This window comes from Pezoporus flaviventris, unplaced genomic scaffold (genome assembly GCF_033815535.1).
Source record: "Pezoporus flaviventris isolate CSIRO_AGI_PZ_B2104156 unplaced genomic scaffold, CSIRO_AGI_Pfla_v1 ptg000031l, whole genome shotgun sequence".
Classification (NCBI taxonomy): Eukaryota; Metazoa; Chordata; class Aves; order Psittaciformes; family Psittacidae; genus Pezoporus; species Pezoporus flaviventris.
Genome location: NW_026892579.1, coordinates 64,801,794 through 64,824,955, shown reverse-complemented (window position 1 = coordinate 64,824,955; position 23,162 = coordinate 64,801,794). Strand labels below are relative to the sequence as shown.

At 43.2% G+C, this 23,162-nt stretch overlaps 1 protein-coding gene and 2 long non-coding RNA genes across 6 annotated transcripts in view; 1 reads left to right on the top strand and 2 right to left on the bottom strand.

The window, feature by feature from the left end:
* Nucleotides 1-23,162, top strand: part of LOC133273305 (uncharacterized) — a 48,373-nt gene that overhangs the window by 15,765 nt on the left and 9,446 nt on the right. The gene's annotated exons all lie outside the window — the stretch shown is intronic.
* On the bottom strand, nucleotides 958-23,126 carry FERMT1 (FERM domain containing kindlin 1). 4 transcript variants are annotated; one of them, XM_061461577.1, is made up of 15 exons: nucleotides 22,991-23,126; nucleotides 19,392-19,564; nucleotides 17,466-17,699; nucleotides 15,784-15,930; nucleotides 15,028-15,241; nucleotides 13,930-14,032; nucleotides 12,309-12,416; nucleotides 11,279-11,410; nucleotides 11,094-11,143; nucleotides 8,224-8,348; nucleotides 6,858-6,964; nucleotides 5,940-6,161; nucleotides 4,820-4,944; nucleotides 2,752-2,893; nucleotides 958-1,555 (listed from the first exon to the last, which is right to left on the bottom strand). In XM_061461577.1, exons 2-15 carry the CDS (start codon nucleotides 19,540-19,542, stop codon nucleotides 1,382-1,384), a joined length of 2,034 nt encoding a protein of 677 aa, XP_061317561.1. In that variant the 5' UTR covers nucleotides 19,543-19,564; nucleotides 22,991-23,126; the 3' UTR covers nucleotides 958-1,381. The 4 variants fall into 4 exon arrangements, with proteins under 4 accessions (XP_061317561.1, XP_061317558.1, XP_061317559.1 ...); XM_061461574.1 differs by having other exon boundaries at nucleotides 23,061-23,126; XM_061461575.1 differs by lacking the exon at nucleotides 19,392-19,564 and having other exon boundaries at nucleotides 22,991-23,116.
* Nucleotides 958-23,162, bottom strand: part of LOC133273308 (uncharacterized) — a 343,156-nt gene continuing 320,951 nt past the window's right edge. The window contains exon 2 of the long non-coding RNA XR_009744731.1: nucleotides 958-1,193. This is a non-coding gene — a long non-coding RNA (uncharacterized LOC133273308). The remainder of the gene's footprint in view (nucleotides 1,194-23,162) is intronic.

The following is a 23,162-nucleotide window of genomic DNA, read 5'->3' as shown; positions in this document are numbered from 1 at the left end:
CTGGGTTTCACCCTGTGAAGAAAATACTTGGACTGTGTCAAGCGAGAAGTGGGTAAATCTCTGCTGAAGCAAAACTGGATGGTCCCTCAGCCCCTGGGTAAGAAGTGCTGGGGAGAGGGAAGTTGAGAGAGCTGAGAAGCTGACTGTATCCACCCTTTTGCAAAATGTGAAGTTGTGGTTGGTTTAAACTGGCATAAATTGGGAGTGATTTCACTGCAGCCTGCTGACAAGCACTGTGGATGTGCCTGATGTGACAGCAAAATCAGGGCTGTCCACTCCCAGTGACACCTATGAATCCTGCAGTGATTTCTGCAGCAACTCACGGTGATAATGACCGGTCCGTTGTATTTCTTTAGATATGTGAAACCAGTTTTGGTTTGTCCAGACCCTCTTAGCTTCATTCTCTTCTTGCTTTACTGATCACTGTGCACTGCAGGGCAGAACCAGATTTCTTCTGACTTGGTGGATGTGTGCGGCCCCTCCAGCACACAGAGCTGGCTCCTGCAGACCTGGTTCCTGAGGCACAGTATCACTGAGTAACCTCTTTACATTCTGCATTACATACAGGAGTAAGATCATTTCTACATGCTCCTAACTCATGAACAAGTTATTTTAGTTAGATGTCACAGTGAAACAGAGTAACAGGGACAGAAAATGAAGGTCTACACTCAGAGGCCTTTTTAGCAAGCAGCTAACTTGGTACCTGGTTACTCAGTGATGAACAAAGCTCCTCAAAAGATGAGCATTTTGAATGTTGCCAGGATGAGTGCTTTGGTTTAGGCGGCTGGTAGCTCCTCTGGCTTCCAGGAACTACTTAAGTGGATGAAGGTAGATACGGGTGCTACATTTTCGACCAACTGTGTAACCACTACTTGGGTTGTGAAAGCTCACTCTGCAGGATTTTGAAACACTGATGGAATGTTTGCTGTACCCAGTGCAAGTGTTAGACACCTAATGTAACTTTTAAATATGCGTTTATTCAGTTTTAGACCTGTTAAATGCTGACCTTAAACAACAGTCACTTTAACAGAATTGCATGGCTCTAACAGAGATTTGCTGTACAATATCCTCAAGTTACCTTTCTAGTTGCTTAAACAGATTGCTGCAATTAAAAATAGATTTAAAAATGAGCATAACTAAGACACTTTATTAAACAACTTCAAGCTGTACAAAAGAAAACAAATATGACAATTCTTCTAGTGTTGATGATGGAGTTGCCATACTGTATCCTGTGACTTCAGCTTCAGATCAGTCCTATTACAAGATGGATTTTGACATGTACAGTATTTATCAGCCAGCAGTTAACAGTCAGCTCTTTGGTTCACCTCTGCTTTTCTTTAGCTGTGGGGAGAAGCAGGCAGAAGGAAGAGAGTACTTCACCTCATTCCTGACCTCCAGTTAATTTATGGAACAGATCTTCATCCAGTGTTTCATTCTGGTCTTTGGAACGGGTTGACAAGAAGATGTACCCCCCAATGTACTCATGGATAATTTTGCAGTCTGCGCTCAGGCACGTGAAGGCAATAGATACATTCTGATCAAACTCGATTGCAACCTAAGGGAAACACAGATGGCAAAATCAGGAACAGGGAGAAGCTGCATCTGGGAAAACCGAGCAAGTGTGAGAGCACAGTTGGATGGCAAAGCCTGTGATAAAGCAGAAAGTGTCTCTGCAACCCAAAATTTACGGATGTGCTGGGGGTGTTGGGCTGCTTGTTTCTTAATCTCCTGTTGTGGCAGGGCCCTCTTGTGGTCAAGATCTTTGTGCTGTTCAGGCAGGCAACAAAACCATGCTGTTAACTAGATTTTCTCCAATGGTGTATAAAACACTTGAGAAGAGCAGGAATGGCACTCCTGACTCCTTGTACACCTAACCAGTAATGTTTAATATTGTCCATTATTATGTTCTGACCTTAAATCTGCTTTTGGGGTCCAGGTTTTGATTTCCAGCTACTGCCAATTCTAATAGCCAGCAAACTGAGCTTAGTTGCGAGCTGTGGATTCTGCCTTGCTTGGTTTGAGAGGGATTTAAAGCAAACCCAGCACCTTTACCCTGAATTACAGGCTCTGGCACAGGGAGTACTGCAGGAGAGCAATAGGGATTGTGTCTGATCTCTCCTGGCTCCGGCAGATGCATGTGGAAAACTATAAGCAGGAAGTTTCCAGGCTGCTTGAATCGACATCAGGTCAGTTCCACCTCAGAGATCTACAATTTACAGGGCTAGCTTCAAGCTTTCAAAGCCAAACTCTCCATCAATCACACAATAGAGCTTCTTTCTCAGGACCACACATAGACACAGGGGAGCTCACGCCGCAGCCCTGCAATCTCTGTTTGGGATTTGAAAGACAAACTGGGTTCCTGTACCCTCAGTAAGTAATAGACACAGAATCACTCACAGTTTAGAGGATGATGCATGAGCTGGGCTATACAGAGAGTTAAAATGAGATTTTACTGACAGAGCAGTAAACATAATGGGTCTGAATTTACCTTTGAGTCTGTATTTCATCCCATCAAATACTAAGGACAATTTATAAAAAAGAAACTTGGTAGGAACCTTTTAAACTGGAGCTCTTTTAGCTTCTGATTTTTGACTGTAGACTCCATTAAGAAAACATTTTAGACAGCTTGTTTAATAACATGTCACAACACGTTCAACATCTTTTCACTCTGAGGTTTAGAAACACCTTCTGAAAGCATCCCCCAGTGTCTGAAATGCAGTGACTGACTGCAGGGAGCTGTTCCAGCTTTACCTGGCGTATTTCCCAGTTCACATTCCACTGCTTCATGTTGGAGAACCTCCATGTTGTGATAGGATCTCCCGTGGCTATATCTATTCGTATCAGCCTGTTATAGGACACCCCAAGCACATCATCCTTTTTGCTTCCTTTAAACCTAAAACACAAAAAAGCCAAAACCTTTGAGCTGATCTGGTTTGTGATGATTTCTGTCCAGAGAAGCATTTCACCTGCATCCTCTGAACGTGCAATAAATGTGGGAAGAGTCACAGCAGCCTGAGGAGAGCTAGGACCCTTCTTTAGACCAGTATTTGTTATAAAGCAAAGTGATCAGTTGGTGACCTATGGTGTAAGATGGAAAACAATGAGGCAGGTAAATCTGGCTGAATCCTTCCAATTCACTGTTTGCTGCTACAAAAAATAACTGTTCTGCCAAAATGTCACCGCTAATTTTCCCTGCTTCATTTCACTGATGTTGAAACATGTTCTTCTAGTTACAGTCACCTAAATTATGGAAGCATATAAAACAGATTTAGTATTTCCTATCACCATTAATTTATTGAACCAACTGTGAGCAACACATGCATGTTTCTGAGTACAAATGACATTATAGAAACATTGAGACGTTTTAACATTTCAAGTTTGTTCTGATTGGAGATGAAAAATCAATACAAAAGTATCAGAAATTTTTGGGGACAGAAATTTTTGACTAGCTAGGAAAAAACTACCCTGCTAAAGAAACCACCTTCCTCTGCCTTTGTGCTGGAAGCTGGAAGGAATTTCATCTGTCTGCTGTTAATATCTGCAATGTTTCTGATCCTGTTTCTTTCTGACCCTTCTCTCTTTACAGAAAACTGCTCCGTAGGGAAAGAATGTGATTTAACCCCCTGTTTGTGCCTTGCTTAACAACCCCACTCAGCCCATCAGTTTGTAGAAATACACCACAAGACGTGGCAGTGTTCAAGACCAGGTTGGACGGGGCTTGGAGCAACCTGGTCTAGTGGAGGGTGTTCCTGCCTGTGGCAGGGGGCTGGAACTGGATGAGCTTTAAGGTCCCTTCCAACCTAAACCAGTCTGGGATTCTGTGTTTTGCTTATGCTACAAAACGCAGTTCAGGTGTTGGGTTTGTTAATGGAACTGGTGATAGATGGGGCAAACCCTCTGTATCTGTGTTCGTACATTAGTGACAGGGAACATTCCCGGGTACTGAACTCATGTTCTGTTCAATTGCTAGAAGAGTCCCAGCAGAATTCTGGCTGCGGCCAAGCAGCACTCTCTCCAGTTTTGGGTGTGACATGGTTTAGTGTGAGGTGTCCCTGCCCATGGCAGTGGGGCTGGAACTGGATGATCTTAAGGTCCTTTCCATCCCTGACTATTCTATGAGTCTATGAAATGACTCCCAGGTACAGCTCAGGAGCTGGAACATCTAAGGACCAGCATGGTCTGGCAGTTCATATGAAGCTACTGGGTTTCGGGAAGTCAGAGAGTTCTATAGTATGGATATAGGCTGTTCTATGCCAGCTGGCCTCTGTGCCACACGATGTTTCCCAGCTGGTTTAACGATTCCTAACTAGCCCTGGACGAGGTGTTAAGCACAAATTAAGGTGCCTCTATGTGCTTATATGGCTGTGTCAGTTCTTTGCATGTTTTTTGGTGTTTTGTCAAGACTGCAGGTCAGAACCCTGCCATATTCAAGGTAAGTGTCCAGGGAAACTGCTATGAACACAACAGAACATTCCTTGTGCTGGATGCTCTTCCAGGTTAACCTAAAAAAGGGATCATTTGCCATTTCCTTAATGAAATGCCAAAGAAACTGGCACTTTCTCATACTCCAGCAAGCAAGAATCAGAGCAAACAAATCTATTGCAAACCTGAGAACACCACCAAGACATGCATTTTTTACATTTTAGGGAGTTTGTGTCAATAAGGATTTAATCCTTGTGATACATTCCTTATGTATAAAGGCATGGTGGAGAGTCTCACTCCAGGAATGGAGCTACTGAGTGCTCTTGCTATAGAAAAACCAGCAGTATGGACATGCACAGGTTATGGCAGCTTGACATCACTGTAGCGGTGGGATTACCTTACAATGTAGTAGGATAAGCCAAACTCAGGGAGAGACTGCCATGCCTGGATAAAACGCAGCTTGGCCTCCACTAAGGGCATCTGGGATACATTTTGGTGGGCTTCCAGAATACGAGCAACCAACTGGGAAACACAGGAAGAGAGAAAGGTTTCAGGTGACCGGAGAACAAAAATACCTTTGCTGTCACTACACTGAACATTGTTAGCTATGATGCCACATTCAGACACTTGGTTGTCACTGTGCAGGTTACCACAGAGAGCTCTTGGGGACAGATCATGACCCTCAAGGGCAACTCAGTGCAGGAAGATCTCAGGTCCAGGTTTGTGCTGCACTGGGTCTAGCTCCAGAATACTGCTCTGGAGACTGTCTCCTCAGGCAGGACAGGTAGGCTGAACTTTTGTGGCAAAAGTAGTAGACAAGGAATTATACCTTATAATGGTCTTCCAATACCTGAATGGGGCCTACAAGAAATCTTGAGAGGGGCTTTTTACAAGGGCATGCAGTGACAGGACAAAAGGGAATGGTTTTACACTTAAACAGGGGAGATTTGGATTAGATATTAGGAAGGAATCTTCTACTGTGAGGGTGGTGAGGTGCTGGCACAGGGTGCCCAGAGAAGTTGTGGCTGCCCCATCCCTGGCAGTGTTCAAGGCCAGGCTGGATGGGGCTTGGAGCAACCTGCTCTAGTGGAAGGTGTCCCTGCCCATGGCAGGGGGTTGGAACTGGATGAAGGTTAAAGTCCCTTCCAACCCAAACCAGTCTAAGAGTCTATGAATTAGGCAGAGAGGAAGGAGAGACAGGAAGACACTGTTATTTAAGATGCAGATAACTTCCTGTCCTTAAAACCCTTCCTTTCTTACTCTGAAGAGACTTTCAGGGACAGTGTTATCAGGAGAACATGGTGAGTGATGTAGGAGGCGATACGGATGGAGGAAAATTACTTGGAAGAAGTATTGAGACACCTGAACCTGTGCTCAGTGTAAAGAAAAAGCCTCTTGCAAAAGGACAAATGAGTGTTGCAGGATGATTCTACTGTATGGTTTCCAAATGCTGCTCCCATCCAGCCTCACCACCACCATACCACCCATACCCAGCCATAAAGCCATTCTCAGGGTACCTGCTTGGACTTGTATTTTTTGGTATAACGTAGTGAGACGAAGCATTCTGGTTTCATATCTGTGTTTTCTGGATCAGACACAGCCTGGGGAGACATGGTCCAGTTCTTCATCTTTAGAAACGAAAGGATCTTGTGGACCTCAGGATGATAAGAGCTATCAGCCATTGTCTTGCCCTTTGAGGCTAAAACACAGGCAGCCATCCACCGAGCATATTGGTTCTCCTGCAACAAAGACAACTGGTTTTGGACAGGCCATTTATGAAGATGGCTTCTAATCATGTATCTCCATAAAACCACTCTGGAGTTATTCCATGTAGTTTGTGTGGATGTCTAGTTACCACGGCACTGTTGTTCCTACCTGATGGGGCCAGTTCCACCTATGGGACAGCCTATGCAGAATAGTTAGTATTTACATTTGCAAAGAAATCCAGTACTTTGGAATAGATTCTCTTGGGAATTTTATTGCATGAGTGTATTCCACCTGAGGAACATTTTTACACCATTTGGATTGGCACATTTCAATACAAATAAATGGAGATTGAAAACTAACATAGGATCCTTCTCACACTACCTTCATCTGAATAGGGAGAGTTCTCATTAGGAAAAAAGAGAACCCCAAACCTCACTCCTCTGAAAACACTGGAACAAAATATTGTAACCTCTTTTTAACTTTTTTGATAGTTTCTTCTCTTTTTCTTTCCAGCAGCTTTACTTGGAAACTGATGATAAACCCAGAAACATTGTCCCTTTGTCCCTTCAACCTGCAAGTATCTGTTGGACCACCATATCATTCTTAAGTTTTATTAACCATTAGATAATAAACTCTCTGCAGCATCCTTACTTCTCTAGAACAGGGTGATGGCTCTTCCAGACAATCTGCCAATAAATCTGGGATATCAGCATTCCCTTATTACTCACGTTATCACATCTTAAATACACTTCATTCATGCCATCTGCAACAGGAATCAGCAATTTAATTCCAAACTTCTTCGCTGCAACATTTACATCTGGTACAATTTCACATCCTGGATCACAGAGAATCAGAAAGAAATGAGTTTGTTTAATTACTACATCGCTAACTTTAAATACTGATTAATACTAAAGAATACTAAGAACACTTAATGGTTGTTTTCCTTTGAGATCAAGGGCCAAGTCTTTCAAAGCTTAGGCCTGATGAAAGGTTTCTGTTCTAGTTCACTGCCTGGTCTGGCTCACCAGGGTGATGAGTGGTCTGAGCTCAAAGAGAAAGGACAGCCTGATCTTAGGAAATGCTCAACACTTAAAATGGAGAGGAACTGAGAGGACCTGGAAGCCTGGACTGTATTTTCAGAAGCCACTTAGTACTGACAGTGGGATGTAGGTGACATCTACAACAGAGCTGGCCAGTTCAGGGCTCCCAGAGAGCTCTGAGGTCCCAGTATTTCATGGTTGATGGTGCTATTACAGGCCCTCTGTATTCAGCTGGAGTTGAGGATGCCTATAGTTCCCTTTTGTGTCAAGGGACACCAAGGCTGTGGGCTGCTTGGTGAGGTTCCAGCCACCCTGGCTAGTTTTACCATGCTCTGACCTACTGAGGACATGCAGATTGGTACGCAGAGCCATTTGTTCACAGGGATCAATCTTTGTATTGCAAAGGTTTCTTCTAGGATGAATCCTGAGCATCACTGGTTCCCTGATGCTGAACAAATGATGTCCCTGCAGGAGTAGATGTAGGCTATGTATGGTGCTGGTGTTTGCTGTGTACACCTTCAGTTTCTCCTTCAGCAGTACCTAAAGCTGGTTGTAGCTATAGAAATCCCCACACGTGAAAGAAACAAGGCCCAGAGAAGGCTTTGGATCTGTCCCTGCACAGCAGTATGTAGGTGCAAGCTATGGCATGCTTGTCCACTGCATCATCTGTAATCTTCCACTACCAGTGTGTGCATTTGCCAAGGAACAGAGGCGAGTACTACCATACTAGTAAAACAGATAGTAAAACCACTTGGAAATAGAAGTGTCACACAGATCACATTCTCTACCTGACTCATCTTTAAGTGAATCCAGCAGTACGTGGCCTTTTACAAGCCAGGTCCAGATACTCTGGGTTTGGGCTAAGGTATTGACCCTTTCTTGTTTAAACCTCTTGTGCAGATGCCATCTGCCTGCTTAGGAGCCCTGCTCAGTAACTGAAAAAGGTCTCAGACTAAATGCCACTGTGCTTGCATTGAGTCCTGCAGGGCTTTCTTGATTTATTCAGTTCACAGATGCAGTAGGAAAAGGAAAGAAAGGAAAAGAAAATTCCTACCTTTTAGGTTTAGTTTCTCAATGGGTTCTCCCTGCGCACATTCCTTGTTTTTAAAATAAGATATGGAAGTGTCTTTAAAGACAAACCAATATGGCTTGATAGCTTTGAGGGACAGCTTCCTGGGCCTGAAATTGAAAAGGAAATCACAAAATGAGCAAATGGCTAAGTCAGTTACAAATATTCCCGTGGATCTCCAATTGCTTTGCAGTCGCAGACATGGCTTCAGTTGGGTTACACACGCTTGTATCAATGACAGGGGTGGCAGAGGATGGAATCAACACTGCATCCAAGTCATGCCAGGTAGGGATGGGGTTTTACCCCACATTCTAGCTGAATCCCAGCTATCATTTCTCTCTTTCCCTCTCCCCTTTATCTTCTGTGTATTTTTTCTTTCCTCCCCCTTCCATTCCTAATCAAAGCCATTCCCTTCTAACAGACCCATTTTCACATGAACTCAGTAATGCTACTCTAACACACAAGTTTGTTCACATACACTAGAACTAACTTTAGTTTTGCACAGCTCCTTATCTAGAAGGTTTGCAACCATAAAACTGATTTATATTCATTAGAATATAAGGGAGCAGAGATCATGTTTTTGGCTTTATGTGAATCGTATCTAACAATAGCAAAATTCTGTTCCTTCACTGAGTTTATAAAGGCTCCGTAGCACTCCAAGAAAAGGTAATAGTTCAAACCATCTTAGAATCATAGAATAGTTAGGGTTGGAAAGGACCTTAAGATCATCCAGTTCCACCCCCCCTGCCATGGGCAGGGACACCTCACACTAAACCATGCCACCCAAGGCTCTGTCTAACCTGGCCTTGAACACTGCCAGGGATGGAGCATTCACAACCTCCCTGGGCAACCCATTCCAGTGCCTCACCACCCTTACAGTAAAGAACTTCTTCCTTATATCCAATCTAAACTTCCCCTGTTTAAGTTTTAACCCATCACCCCTTGTCCTTCCACTAGGGAAGTGTTACTCCAGCTCCTCACACATGTATATGAATAGATATAATCCTCATTTTCATTCTTTTCAATACGTTACTAATACAAACTGATTTCTGTCATAGAGTGAAGTTAAAAATCTCAACTTTGGAGTGGAGAATTAATTGATAAATCACAGAACCAACCAGGTTGGAAAAGACCTTTGAGATGATCAAGGCCAAAATATTAATGGTCAAACATAATCACTGTGCCAGCCCCACCTCTCTTCAGTAAGAGATACACTTATCATTTATAAATAAAATTATAATTTAATAAATATAATTATTTCTACTAAGAATACACTAAGAAAGCCACGTGGGAAGGAGGTGGGATAGAACCCCAGGTTCAACATCTTTCAGGAGAGAAAACTGGAGGTATTAGCACTGTTTCAGTAGAGAAATACCTCACACCCAGCTACAAAGGTCAACAATGAAGTTAAAAAGAAGAAAAAAAGAAAACAAAGTAATTCCACCATCTATTTAGTACTTCCCTTTAAATCTAAGGTGATGGCACGAAGTGTATAGGACTAGCTGGGACACGGTGATTTATTATATGTGTTCTTGCCTTCTCCAGAGCCCTTCTATAAATCCTATTTTAGAATCCTTTCCAGAAAATGGCAAATTCTATGTTTAAATTAATAAATAACTTGGATTTTCAAAGCTGCCAAATATTTGGCTTTTAATTTTCTTGCAAAGCAACCTTCTTCACAAATAAAGGAATATCATTTTTTTCAGGCGAAAAGAAATATTTTTCTATCCCCCCAAACGTTGCTAAAATTTTTTTGAAAGCTTTTATTGTTGTTTTTGGAAAAAAATCCCCCCAACATTGTCACCCACGCGAATACAGCCTTCACTAGCGTGCTAATGTGGTGCATGCTCTGAATTATGTGAGGAAAAGTTCACTATATGAATGGAGTCAGCAGCAGGACATGCAGAGCTTTGCATGTGGGTGTACAACTAAGCAAATAATCGTAGTAACTAAATGTTGTTCCTTTAAAGAAGTGTTTTACACCTTATCTAGTTTCTACAATGCCTTAGGTTTAGGGAGTGATTTATCATGTAGATAGGAAATCTTTTGTGATGAAAAATAACTGCTGAATGCTTTTACAGGCAAAGTGCTCTGCTGCTGGGGAAGGATAAACCATCCATTGTCAGAGGTGAGCAACTGACAGGACTTAAAAGGCTCAAATTCCCTTTCATCTTAAGCCACCTTAGTCATTTGAATGACAGATAAAATTCCTAATTGGAAATTAATAATTAACAATTCCCAACTGTTAACAACAGTTAGAAATAGCCAGGTGCAGTTTCCAGTTCACTGACTGCAAATATGATTTGTCAACAGAAGGAATCTGATAAATATCTGTGCAACAGGAATCTTTATCTTCCACAAAGACTGTTGCGTGATAAAAGGCATTACAGACTTAAGGTCAGTGCAGTCATTTAAATAACCCATAAATCAAGATGTTATAGCAGGATTAAAGAACAGGGTTACTTGCAGAAATTCCTCTCTGGGAGAGCTGATTTTTGTAGTTTTTCATTGGCAAAAACCAATGAAAATTTTAATGTGGTTGAAACCAAAACTGTGGACTCTTGTTTAGAGATGATGCTTGATAAGCACTAGGAAACACAAAGAGCCTGATCTTTTAATAAGCATAAGTACAGCTGCCCCAACACCCCAAAGCTAGAGAGATTGCTGAGAATCTATGTCAGAAGCAGTAAGAGAAAGACTTGGAAGGGGATGGCATTAGGCTGGTTAGACCAAGCTGGTGTGTTTAATTGATAACCAGAGGATCTACTGTTAGATTAGGATGAAGAACTCAAGAGATCTCTTCTATAGTTAAGCTTGTTGGGGTTTATGTTTTATTATTAGCTTTAATAACTCACCTAACTAGCCTGAGATTATCAGCAAGTTTCGGGATGTCTGTGATGTCCTCCTATCAGGAATAATTAGGAATAATTTTAGTACAGTGCACTTCGTAATGGTCTGTTAGCTAAATCAGGAACCAGATATGCTCAGAGTCAATGCATTTGACACAGTGAAAGCAATTCTGGGATCAAAAAGGACGTACCAAAATGTTATTTGTGTTTCCACCTTCCAGTGTCACTTCCAGATTAGAAAGTGCAGCTTCTACTTCATCTACTTCTGATTCACAGGTGAAGTCTTGTGCTTCTGATGATAATGATAACTTGCTTACATGATACTAAAATAAAACATCAATAGCAAGCAGTCAGTATAACAACACACAATCACAGCAAGTGAAAACAGGCCATTTGGCTTATGGGACAGCTCTGTAAAGTTCTGCAGCACCATGGGTTTCTTCACAAGGAAACAGGTTTGTCCACTGTGATCTCCAGTGCAATTACTGATTTTCCTGATTACTGAGTTTCCTATTTTAACTGCCAGTGTTTGTACTCCTTCACTGTCTAATTGTCCCTGGTGTGTGAGGCTGACTCTGTGCTAACATTTGCGTGCAGGTCAGCTCTACATGCCATGCATACCAGGTGGAAACCTGGCAGCAAGGTTCTGTGGTGTCCTGCAGGGGCAGGTTGTGCACTTTTTGACAGCTCCATTTACATTTAAAAGGAAGAAATTTATTATTAATACACATTTGTGTTTTATCACCTGACTATCACCTAGTCAGGTGATGGTCAGGGACTAAGCTATGTTAGGTCAGGTTGAATTTCAATGTACTCCATAGCAACCCTATCCTTTTTTTTGGTCTGTTGTGAAGTTATGCATTTATGTATTAAAGTAACTTTCAGGAAGAATACCTGAAAAGGATGGTAGCTGGGATAGGAAGCAACACTTCATAGTAATCCCCTTCAGAATAGGCTGGTATCAAAGTTACATCCTGGCTATGGTTTGCTTTAGGTAATGTTAGTAAATGGTTCCACAATAGTATGTGATAGTTTGAATAATGGTGTGCTGCTGCTGGATTCAGTTGCTTTAGTTGATGGATGCTGCTGCTTGCTTCTCACCCAAACAGAAGACCCCCAATCCAAGCAGAGCTGTTGGCCTGGGCTCTGTCCTAGACTTGTCCTAGCTTGTGCCTGCCTCTTGAGGAAACAGGTTTTGCAACTTGTTGATCAAGTACATACCTGTAGTGCAGCAAAGATGAGCATTTCTTCCTCTGTGCAATCAATCTCTTCTAACAGGATGGCCCAGCGGGCTTGTTCATAGATTTGGTTTATTCGCACTGCATCGTACTGTAGCAAAAAGGAACAACACTGGTCATTAATGACCATCAAGATGTAGATTCATGATCAGCTGCCGCTGATCTAACATTGGGTTGAAGCCATAAAGGTCGTTTCCTTCCTTCCCCCACCTCTGCCCTGCTGTATGTTCCCATCCTTCCCTTGTGTGGTTGTGTGTGGGGTGACAGTGACTTGCTCATCGACCAGAAAGTTCATCAGGAGTCCCTCGCTGAAGCGGAAGGGGAGGGGAAGGGGAAGACATCCCCTTTTGTGGTGGGAAGCCTTGGGCTGGCTTAACTGCAATGTGAAACCACACTATGAGAGTGAAAATAACGTGACATAGCTGAATGTGACGTTCTGCAGCTTCCTACTGCCAAAGAAAGAGACCCTTATTCCTCCCTTCCCCTCTTCTGCTCTTGGCTTTTTCAGTTCTGTCTCTATCCTTGCACTGGTTTGACATTTGTCAGCTCCTGCTGTGAGCTGCTTCAATTCACTATGCAGTTCTTGGATGTGTTTGTGTCTTGGTGAATAAGCTGAAGTGACTCACAGAAATATTCAAGCCCCAGAGCTGGTGATGGGAGGATAAACCTTGGAGCATGACCTCTCCCACTAGTGGTGAGCTATTACATTGCCTGAGGCTGTTTTGGGTTATTTCATCCTATGGCTCCATGGCTGGCTGGGGCAAAGAAGGGAAATGTTTGGGCTGCTCAAGAGACATACTTGTATTTCAGGTGGGATGGCTTTTCACTCCAAAACATGCCACCTGAACTAGAAAGTGCCCTTCTGTTCATCTGAGATGCTTCAGATGAAAGAGTTTTACAGAATTCACAGAAAATAACAATGTGAAGGCCAAATCCTCCAACAATCACATTTGAAATCTTGTTGACTCATGCTGGTAAGCGATCATCCATTAATTTCACTAACTGCTAACTCCCTGGCTTAACACAACCACCCTGTCTGTTAGTGGAAACAGAGACAAACAAGAAGCATCTTTCAAATGAGAAGAACTTTTAAAGGGATTTGTGAACACTAAGTCTTGGTTTCAAATGGAACTTCAACACTTTTGCTGAACTTTCCAAAGGTGTTTCATCACTCAGTCACACTGAAGTAAACTGAAGTGCCTGAGTGCTTGTGAGGGCTTCAGCCCAGAGGAGCTGACTGATTCAGTGAAGAGCAGTGGGACATAAATTCATTTTTAAGTCCATTCTCAAAACCAGGGCTTATACATTTAGATCATTTAGGATACTGCTCATTTAGATTTACCCTGTTAAAAGACGCAGGAAGTAAACCAGCCCCTCTGGAAATCTGGATATTGTTTCTGCTGCTCTTCAGATCTAATTTCAGGTGAGGAACAGTGATTCAGTGTCCAAAGGGGAAAAGTGCAGCCTTAGCTGAGGGGAAAAAGTTGGATTTGATCTCTGAGGGGGCTGTAACAAATCCTAGCTAAGATTTGGTATCTCTGTGCTACAGCTCCTTGACATGAAAGCAGGTAAACAATGAATAGCAATAAAACCAAAGCTCTTACTTTTGGATTCAAATCAAAGAAAGTGTAGTATTTAAAGCGTAAGAGAAGTTGATCATCCTCCAGAATGCCTTGTTCCATAAGCGACCGGGATGAATCTAACCAGCTGTGGAAGAGAACAACACACAGAGTCAGCTGGACAGGAAAAGCTCTCACACCTGCAGAGCTCCAGTGTAACTGGGAAACCAAAGTGGGAACAAACAGCTCCAGTTCCTGCAAGCCTGGGGAAAATCCAGGTAACTCAAAAAGAGGTGGAGCGTTCATATGGATTTCCAGCTTTCATTGTATAAACACAATACCCACAATCTTCCTATTTTTTTTCTCCAGCACTATTCAAGACATCAGGAGTAGATGCCAAACACTGAGGAGTAACTAGTTGTGGGGTGATGCACACCAATGAGATTCTTTTTTCTTGATCTCCAGAAATGGGAGATTCATTTAATCCAGGGCAAAAGCCTGTAATAGTTGGAACTCCCTCTTTTCATTTCAGTATTCATGGTTTATAATTTCAGCTACTTCTGTTCTCCAGTGAAATCCAATGGAAATATCCAAGTCACTACTTAGTGCTCCACAGATCCAAACCTGACAATCCGTATTTCAATGCTAGAGGGACAATCCTCTCAAACTCTCACCATTAAACCCCCTCATGCTCTCAATTCTTCTGTGGTGTCCAGTAATCAATATTTACTCCTGCATAATTCAGTGGGGTCACCTATTCATAATGCATTAGAGCTTTATTGAATTTATCCACTGTCCATTTAAAGCCTTTCAAGTTTGCTATCCAGACTGTCCTTCAACAGTGCCCACAGTGCTAAACTGGATTTGCCTTCATCTAACAACAGACTTTAGTCCAGAGCCTGCACCATTACATCATTCATCACTTCAAATCAAAACTACCTAAGCAAGAATGTTAAATAAGGAAAAAAAGTTAAAAACAGTTAAGTATTTCTGAAACAAAACCATGATCAAAACATGTTTGTAAGTATCAGTATAGCCATATATCAGGGGGTTGTTTCCACATTCTGCTTTACACTTAAGAAGCTGGATTAGTGCTACCCTTGTTAAACCAGCTAACACAGATCTCAAAGAGAGGCAGCTTACCCTGCATTGAGTTTGGCTTTGTCAGCTAAGGTCCGAGGCTGGTACATCTCTGCTAGCGTTTCTGGAGAGCAGTTGGGGTGACTGAAGGCAAGGATGCTGCAGTTCTGCTCAGTCAAGGGACTGTCACTGAACCAAGTAATGGTAGAAGAAGCTGGTGTCCCACTGACGGGGTCATAAATGGGTGTCATGGTTTTACTGTACAAACCTGGGCTTCCTGCAAGTTAAGAGAGTCATGTATTATTCCAGGGGAAACTGCCTTCAGATATACGTAGTTACCACTTAACCCTTTTCTTTCAAGACAATCTCTCCTGTCTCTGCTGTTTACAGTAGGCCTTGTGCTTCCTTCCATAGGTGACCTCAGGGACAGAAGTGCTCTTTCTCCTTCTCTGAGATCTCTCAGTTGTGTTGGAGGCAGGAAACTTTGAAGCTTTCATTTCTCCTTCTCCTTGCAGGTTGCCAAACTTGAATACTTTAAGAGTGGTCTCCCATTTTCAAAGAGCAGCAGCAAGGCCACAGCTGATCACCTGTTTTCTGCTACGGCCTTTCTCATATCAATGGAAGGGAAAACATTTGTACAGACAACAGAAAAATACTGACATTTTGGAGCTTTCAGTAACCACTCATTTCAGGCCAACTGTGTCTTTTCCCTACCATCAGACACTGAACTATCTCCCTGGTTCTCACTATGTAACAAAGACTTTCTTCCTCTTTTTGACCTTCAGTCAGAAGAACAAAACCATATTGATGTGTCATTACCTGATAACCCCGAACTCACTGGGGAGTTGCACAGGTTCAAGATATCTTCTGTAACCGGTTCTTTGTTGTTCTTGTCTTTTTTCTTTTTCTTTTTGAGCGTGTCTTCTGATGGCTTCAACAAGGAGAGTTCTTCTGACCGTCTAATGTCTACAATGGCAATGGGGGAAGTGAAGCAACATGAAACATGTGAAACTTAGCAGATCACATCCCAAAAAAACCCATGGGTGGTGATGGCATTTGGGGAAACTCCATGGTGCAATCTGAATTCTGTTTTTAGCAGGCTGAAAGCAGTAGGTGTGGAAAAGCCAGTAATTCAGAAAGAAGGCAAAAGACTTTGGGCTGTGAGAATGAGTTTGACAGGATTTAAGCCTGCTTTTGTAGCAGCATAACTGCATTTTGGAACACCAGGGGAAAACTCTTTCTCCCTGATGGCTCTGCAGTCACCTTTGAGCATCCAGCCTCAATGCAATGTCTGACTTATGAATAAGCAAGAACAGAAATGGAACCACTGTATTTAAAGTTTGTGCCTTTTCTTATTCTCTATATTTCACATACAAGATTCTGTCTTGGCTGCACACTATCCCCTAATGCACTACTGATTCAGACAGGTATTGTCAGTTGCAAACCTGGAACTTTGTTCCTGAAAAACACTTATTCTGGGGTAAGCAAAGGTATTTTTGACAGTATTCACTCATGAGAAGCACTACTGGGTTACTGGAGTGATTCAGTTGGAAGAAAAATGTGGGTAGAAATATTTATTTTGGCCAAATGTCATTGAACAATTAGGGCATCATTTTATCAGGGCTGTTAAATATAATAAAGGCAGACTGCACCTTTCACAATCCACTGCTAGAAGATGAAACTGAAAGCTGCAGTGTGGTCAATATGAATCACAGAATCATAGAATAGTTAGGGTTGGAAAGCTGAAGATGAATGTGTTAATGCACTAAACTTTGAAGATCTAAATTCAGATGAAGATTTTAGTCCCCATTTTACCCTAAAACTAAGGGATTCTGAAGCCTGTTTGCAGACTCGACTTACTCCCATTGATAACAGGCACACAGGTCTGGCATGCTCCAAAATCTCACTTGGAGGTCCTCCATTATTAGAAGGAGCAGAGACCTGAGGGCTCAGTGTTACACACATTCATAGGCTTGTGAGGGGTTGTTAGGTATGCCCTGACCTGGACAGCTTTGGGCATATAAAACCTTGAACATTTAGAACGTGCTCCTTCTGGAGTGAATACAAATAACCAGTAGGCCGAGTTGAGTATCATTAATATTAGTGAAAATAGGTGATAAATCAGTGACACCAATAAAATTGCCTGTGGTGAAAGTTGGTGTAGGAGATTGATAAGCTCAAGCTCTTAGTCAACGGCATGGAATAAGTAGGATTGAATCCTGCTCAAGGGACAAGGATCCCTATGGAACCATCAAGAGGACTTTGATTATACTTGTGTAGCTCATGGGGCACATTTCTGACACAGTTTGCACCAGTTATCACAAAGACTCCAAACCACTGTCATGCACTGGATACTAAAATCCATCATCTGATCTTGGATAAACTCAAATCAAGTTTCTCCTTGAGCTCAACAGTTTCATGAGTAAGAACTTCACATCAAAACAACGTCACCTAATAAAATGCTTCAACTTAGTTGCCAGAGGGGGTTTAGCTTTACTTACTGAGGATTTTGCAGATGTCGCTGACAGCTTTGAACACCATAGAGGAGAAGCTGACTTTCAGTCTCACAGTCTTCATGTTTGGCAAGCGAAGCCGCAGCATTTTGTGCTGAGTAGTAAAGAAGAGCTTAGCATCTGCCTGCACCCCACATTTATCCAGTGTCCAGTGGGTTTTCAGAAGCCAGCATTTTTTTTGCTCCCACCAAAGGGCATAGTCTGACCAGTCTTGTGCTATTTCTAGGAAAATACAAAGTGGTTATTAATAAACTCTGGAGCAAATGTACTAAAAACCCCCTTGGTTTGGAAACTGTGTTCTGCAATCAGGACAATTTATTTACATCATTTTAATACTCATTTTATTTATATTAAAGCAGCAACTACCGTTCCTGAGACCCGGACCCCATTTGCTGCTGCTTGTGGCAGTCACTGGGAACTAACTTTGTTTTCCCTGAAGAGTTTTGTAGGTGCTGGCTGTGGCACTGCCTTTATCTTGCAGATATCCATAGGGAAGTGCATCCCCTGAATCTGGTGCTGTACATGGTCCAATGCTGCTTGGACTGTGCTGGGATACGCACTAAAAACAAAGACACCTGCTTGACAACTTGACAGTGCAAGCTGAAAATCCTCCCACAAAACCTTGTGTGCCCCCACATGGGCACAAGTGCTTCCAGAGTCTCCTGGGAAGCATCACTGAATGGCTCATCTCCACAGTGTAAGAACCAGCAATGAGTCCCTTGAAGTGTTGGTGACACACAGTGTCACACTCAGCTCTTCCCTTTGGCTGCACAAGGATTTTCACCTGAGTGCAGCCCGCTTAAGCCCACTATACAGTGGCAACATTCTTGAAATAATCAAGGAAAAGAAGTCTCATTTTAGGAGTGAGCCTTGTGACAATCAGGAAAGAGTTAACAAACTCTTTAATAAATAATGACCTTCTCTACCACACAGGATGTGGAAACTTCTAAGTGAAGCAGAAACTTGTAAGTGAGGTAGAATGGGCCATGGTGCGATGTGGTACAGTTAAATCTATTAGTCTGTGCAGGAGGAGGGCATGCTGGTGTGACTGATGCCTGAGTGGCAAGGGCTGACTACAAACCCTTCTCAGAGAGGACAGGCCTGCCCAGAGATGACCGAGTTGTTCCACTAATACGGACTTGCCTGTGTTTTGCTTGAGTAAAAAATGTGCATTTCGTACTTTGAAAAGTAAGATAAAGTAAGATTTGCTGAGTCAAGAACAGATAGAAGACTTTGTTCGTGACTCGCTGCCTACTACATATGGCACTGACATAATAATCAGATACTATCTTGTCTGTATCACTCTGCAGCCTCAGAGCACACAGGATTATTTTGGAAGGCAACTCCATTTGATAGCTTTGAGTTGAAGAAACCTAGACGCTCTTACTGCCTGTAGCGCTGACTTGCTGTGACCATACACTGGGTATTTCACCTTTCATATCCTAACTTTGATTCGGCTGGTATCTCCTCTTCATAGCTCTTCCCCAAGGGATATATGCAACGGATAACATGGCTCAGATTTTAGCTAGAATGCCACTATAGCACAGGAAACAGTAACTTCTTAAGTGCCTTCATCCTGTCTTTTTGATGGCTACAGGTGGATAAAAAGGGTATCAACTACTTTACTGCCCCTCCAACTAGCCACCTATAAAGTCTGTCTGGAAAGGGAACTGAACATTTAGTCTAGCCCAGTGTTATTTGTGGAACAAGACAAAACAAAGGTAGAGTTTTGTTTGCACTGTGACAGTCACAGACAGGGAGGGGTTCTGGCCACACAGGCCTCCATCCTCAGTGCACCCTTACAAAGAAGCGAGGCAGTGCCATTTCAAAACACCCAGGAGCCTCTTTATGCAGAGGGAAAGCTGCATGTATTATTTTAATAACACTGTGTAAATTAAACAGGTCTTTACTCACTGATTTGTTCTACTAATTTCAGCATCACTCCTCCAATATGAAGGTCCCCTGTGACCCGTAGTAAAAATTCCTTTTGTACCTCTTCATGCTGATGATCAACTGTCACCAAGAGCTCCCAGGAGTGAGACCCATATTCACTTGAAGAAATCATTTTGGAAAGGTCTATGTAAGCTCTACAAACGCAAGACAAACAAACAGGTTATTTTCCCTCCACTCTGAAACAAATGCATTTCTCCATAGTCTCTAAATACTTCCATGCTGCCAAGACTTTGCAGGGGCCTTAGCTGGAACATCACATGTGTTACCTTCTTACCTGTTAACTAGGCTCTGCTCTTGTGGTTACTCTTGCAAGACAGGCACGTGGGATTATTTGTTTTCATTGGTTTTACTGTGATTTCATCGCCTCCCCAGCTCTAATGTCTGCAGTTGGGCAGAGATAGCCTGGTTTGCCTGGGTTTCCTCACTGCACACTGCTAATCTGCCAGTCTGGACACCATAAAGCCTCCATTGTGGGTGGGATCTGTTTTGGCAATCTGTCCATTGAACAAAGGAATTTCACTGACTTGTACACATACAGCTGTAATTCTCACTGCAAACAGACATTTACACTTGCAGCTCTGCCAGCTTGGTCTTGTAGTCTGACCTGTCTGGGTAGATGTGAGGGGAGACAAATGACTTTAGTGGCTCTCTGCCAGCAATATCCAGGCACATAACTGCAGTTTGTGCTCAGTGCTTGCACAAAGAGATAGGATGTATCCTGTCTCAGCAGGGTGAATGGTCTGAGATCCCACCATACTCCTGCCAGGACAAGTAAACAGTAATCCTGCCAAGCCAAGCTAGAGAAGATGCTCAGAGGTAGCACCTTTGGTTATCATCAGAAGAGTTCTGCTGATTCCTGAAGAATGAGCTTGTAGGTATAAGGTGACTGATGCTGCAGGAAGGAGTTGTGATATTTAACCAGGTTAACACTCAGCATCCTGTCACAACCAAGCCTTTGCAGCTGAAGCTTAGGGAATAAAGTGGATGACTTCCACTTACTGCAGCCTTTCAGCAGTACCTCAGAACCCAAGTCACAGACAGAGACTCTACTAACGGTGCCATATACAGACTGCTCCTGACATAAACCTTTAGCCTAAAAGTCAGGTCACAAGTAGAAAGATCAAGGACAGTTGTCATAGGGGAGGAGTGAGAGAAGGAATGATGTTTTCTAGGACTGACTGCAGGACAAGATCAGACTAGTTTAGGTTACAGTAATGTAAAATTAAGCTAAAGGTTAAATATCGCACTCCTAGAAACAGGGTGAAAATGTAAGTTCACCTATTTACCAATTTCTAACAACAAAGCTTTATGTTGCCTATTAGGTAATAAAAGAGGGTTTTAGTGCCACAAGATACTGCCCTGGGGCAGAGCCCAGTTCAACGTTCATCCTGAGGTTAGAGGCGCAGGGAGGCTCTTGCACCTAAACAGCCAGTTTAGGGCTTAATCCTCCTCAGAATTCAGGTGTTATTCACGTTTCTTAACATCTTCTGGTTTAAGAATTTCAACAGGAAGACTTTTGGTATTTTGTTGTGTACTTTGCAATATTTTTATGGCAGAATCAGTCATCTGACTGTTTCAGGGACGTTCTTTTAACTCTGTTAATATAACCCTGTTTAATTTTGTTCTCAGAATCCTAATGTTGTAGACTTGGTTCCCAGAGCTCCTTTGGGCCTGATGTCAATCGTACTGATGTAAAATTCGGTATCAAAGGGATAATACAAATGTGGTGACAATGACAAATTCTACTAATAAGGAACAGTGATTCCAAAAGGCAGAGAAAGTATATCTGTTAAAGATTAGACTGACACCCCCCTAAATGAATGACAATGTAAATGGAACAATCTGTCCAGCTCAAAACCATCCTCTTAAGGGCAAATCACCTTAAGGAGGAGTTTCAGTAGAACAGTGCTGGGAATCTGCTCTGACATTCTAAAATCTCAATGACTTATAGATAGCCCTAGCTTAAAACCCAGCGACTTCATACTCCAAAAGGCTAATTCACACCGAGGAACAAATGATATTGTTAGTTAAGTTCTTGGATGTGCCAGCCTGCACCTTTTCACCAGTTACTAAACCAACAAGGGCTGATACTTCTCCAGACTGTAAGTTTGTTTTGCCTTGGTAAATATAGACATTGAGTTGCATATTGGAAAACACTATGGCTCTGGGATAGAGCTGGGATTGTGACTTTGTGCTGCTGCACGTGTGCCACATGGATTTGGTAGCACAGGTGTGCATTAGGGGCAGAGGAAAGGGCTGTGTCCCTCCCAAAGGCACCATGTCCAGTACACAGCTCCTGAGATGGGCTTCCAGGCAGATGAGCCTTTCAGCATAGGGCAGTACAAGGTGAGACAAGAGAACATTCATCACTGCACTGTATTCACAGCAAAACAAACCCCCTGACTTCAGAAAGGTGGAAATGCCCATAAACATCAAAACCAGCTTTAAAATGGACAAATCTACAGCTGGCCTAAGCATGAGAACTGTGTGATTTCACTGCAGGAGCACAGGAATGAAATCTGGAGGAGGAACTATACCTTTGCCTACACTTACTCCACTATAAGCCAGTCTTGTTACAGAAAAGAAGTGCTGCATCTGCCCTCTTGTGCCTGCTCTGGATTTGGGTTTTTTCCCATCTTAGATTAGGTTCAGCTTCCCAGGCTAATGCTATGTACAAATGCTTGTGCTGACATGGGTGAAAATGAGCAGCCCAAGGGGTGGGTGAAACTCCTTCTCTCATTCACGTTGGCTTGGGAAACCATGGCCTCAAGTGCAGGTAATCCTGGCACTCCGTCATTCCCTAAAGCTGCTTCTTCCCGGCTTCCTCTTCAAACCAGGAGGCTTCAGTTTGATGATCAGAAAACACAAACACGAGTAGATCTATCAGAGTACGCAGCACAAACAAAGCCTAGGCTGGGAAAAGAGGTGAGCTAAGCACAAGGACAACTAACTAGGGTGGATTAAGACCCAAACAAACCCAAGGTGCCAGGGCAGGCTACGGACACTCCATGTTTTGAGAGCTTCAGGTGAAGACTGGATCCTCTCCCGGCACACAGCCCAGTGCCCTGGCTCCACGTGGGTTGTGGCTGTAGGGCCTGGCACGGGGAGCTCAGAAAGGCCAGAAACGTATCTGCAGGCTACCGCTGGCTCTAGTAAGGCTTTCTACAGAGCATCTGAGCCAACGCAGCTGTAGAAAAGCAGCAATTGCGAGCTCACCACGAATGTTAGCCCTTATAGCCCCGAAGTTGAACCTCTATGTGGAAATACAGGATGTTACTTGTACTGGAGCAGGAACAGACCTACTGTAGGGTAAAGGGAAGAAAACAGAGTGTTTCCAGGCACCTCTCAGGGGCTGCGCGGCACCAACCCAGCTCCCTCCCGGTCTTTGAGGAAGTGCCGGGTGCCGCGGCTGGAGCGACAGGGAAGGCTCCCCGCAGGGCACTTACTTTCGGATTCTGACGATTATTACTATTATTATTCGAAACCAACTAAAACCTCAACAACTAAACCTAAAATCAACGTGGCTGCATCCCCCCTCCGGCCCCGCCAAGGGCCCTCACCCGCTCCTGCTCCCGGCCCGCGCTCTCCGCCGGCAGCGAACCGCCCTTCCCGGCTCCCGCAGTCGCTCACTTGCGGTCTCCGATGGCAGCGCCGTCCCGCTCCTCCCGGCCCAGCTCCCGCACCCTTCGCTTACACCTGGCGTCTGCGGGACGGCGAGGAGAGGAGGAGCAG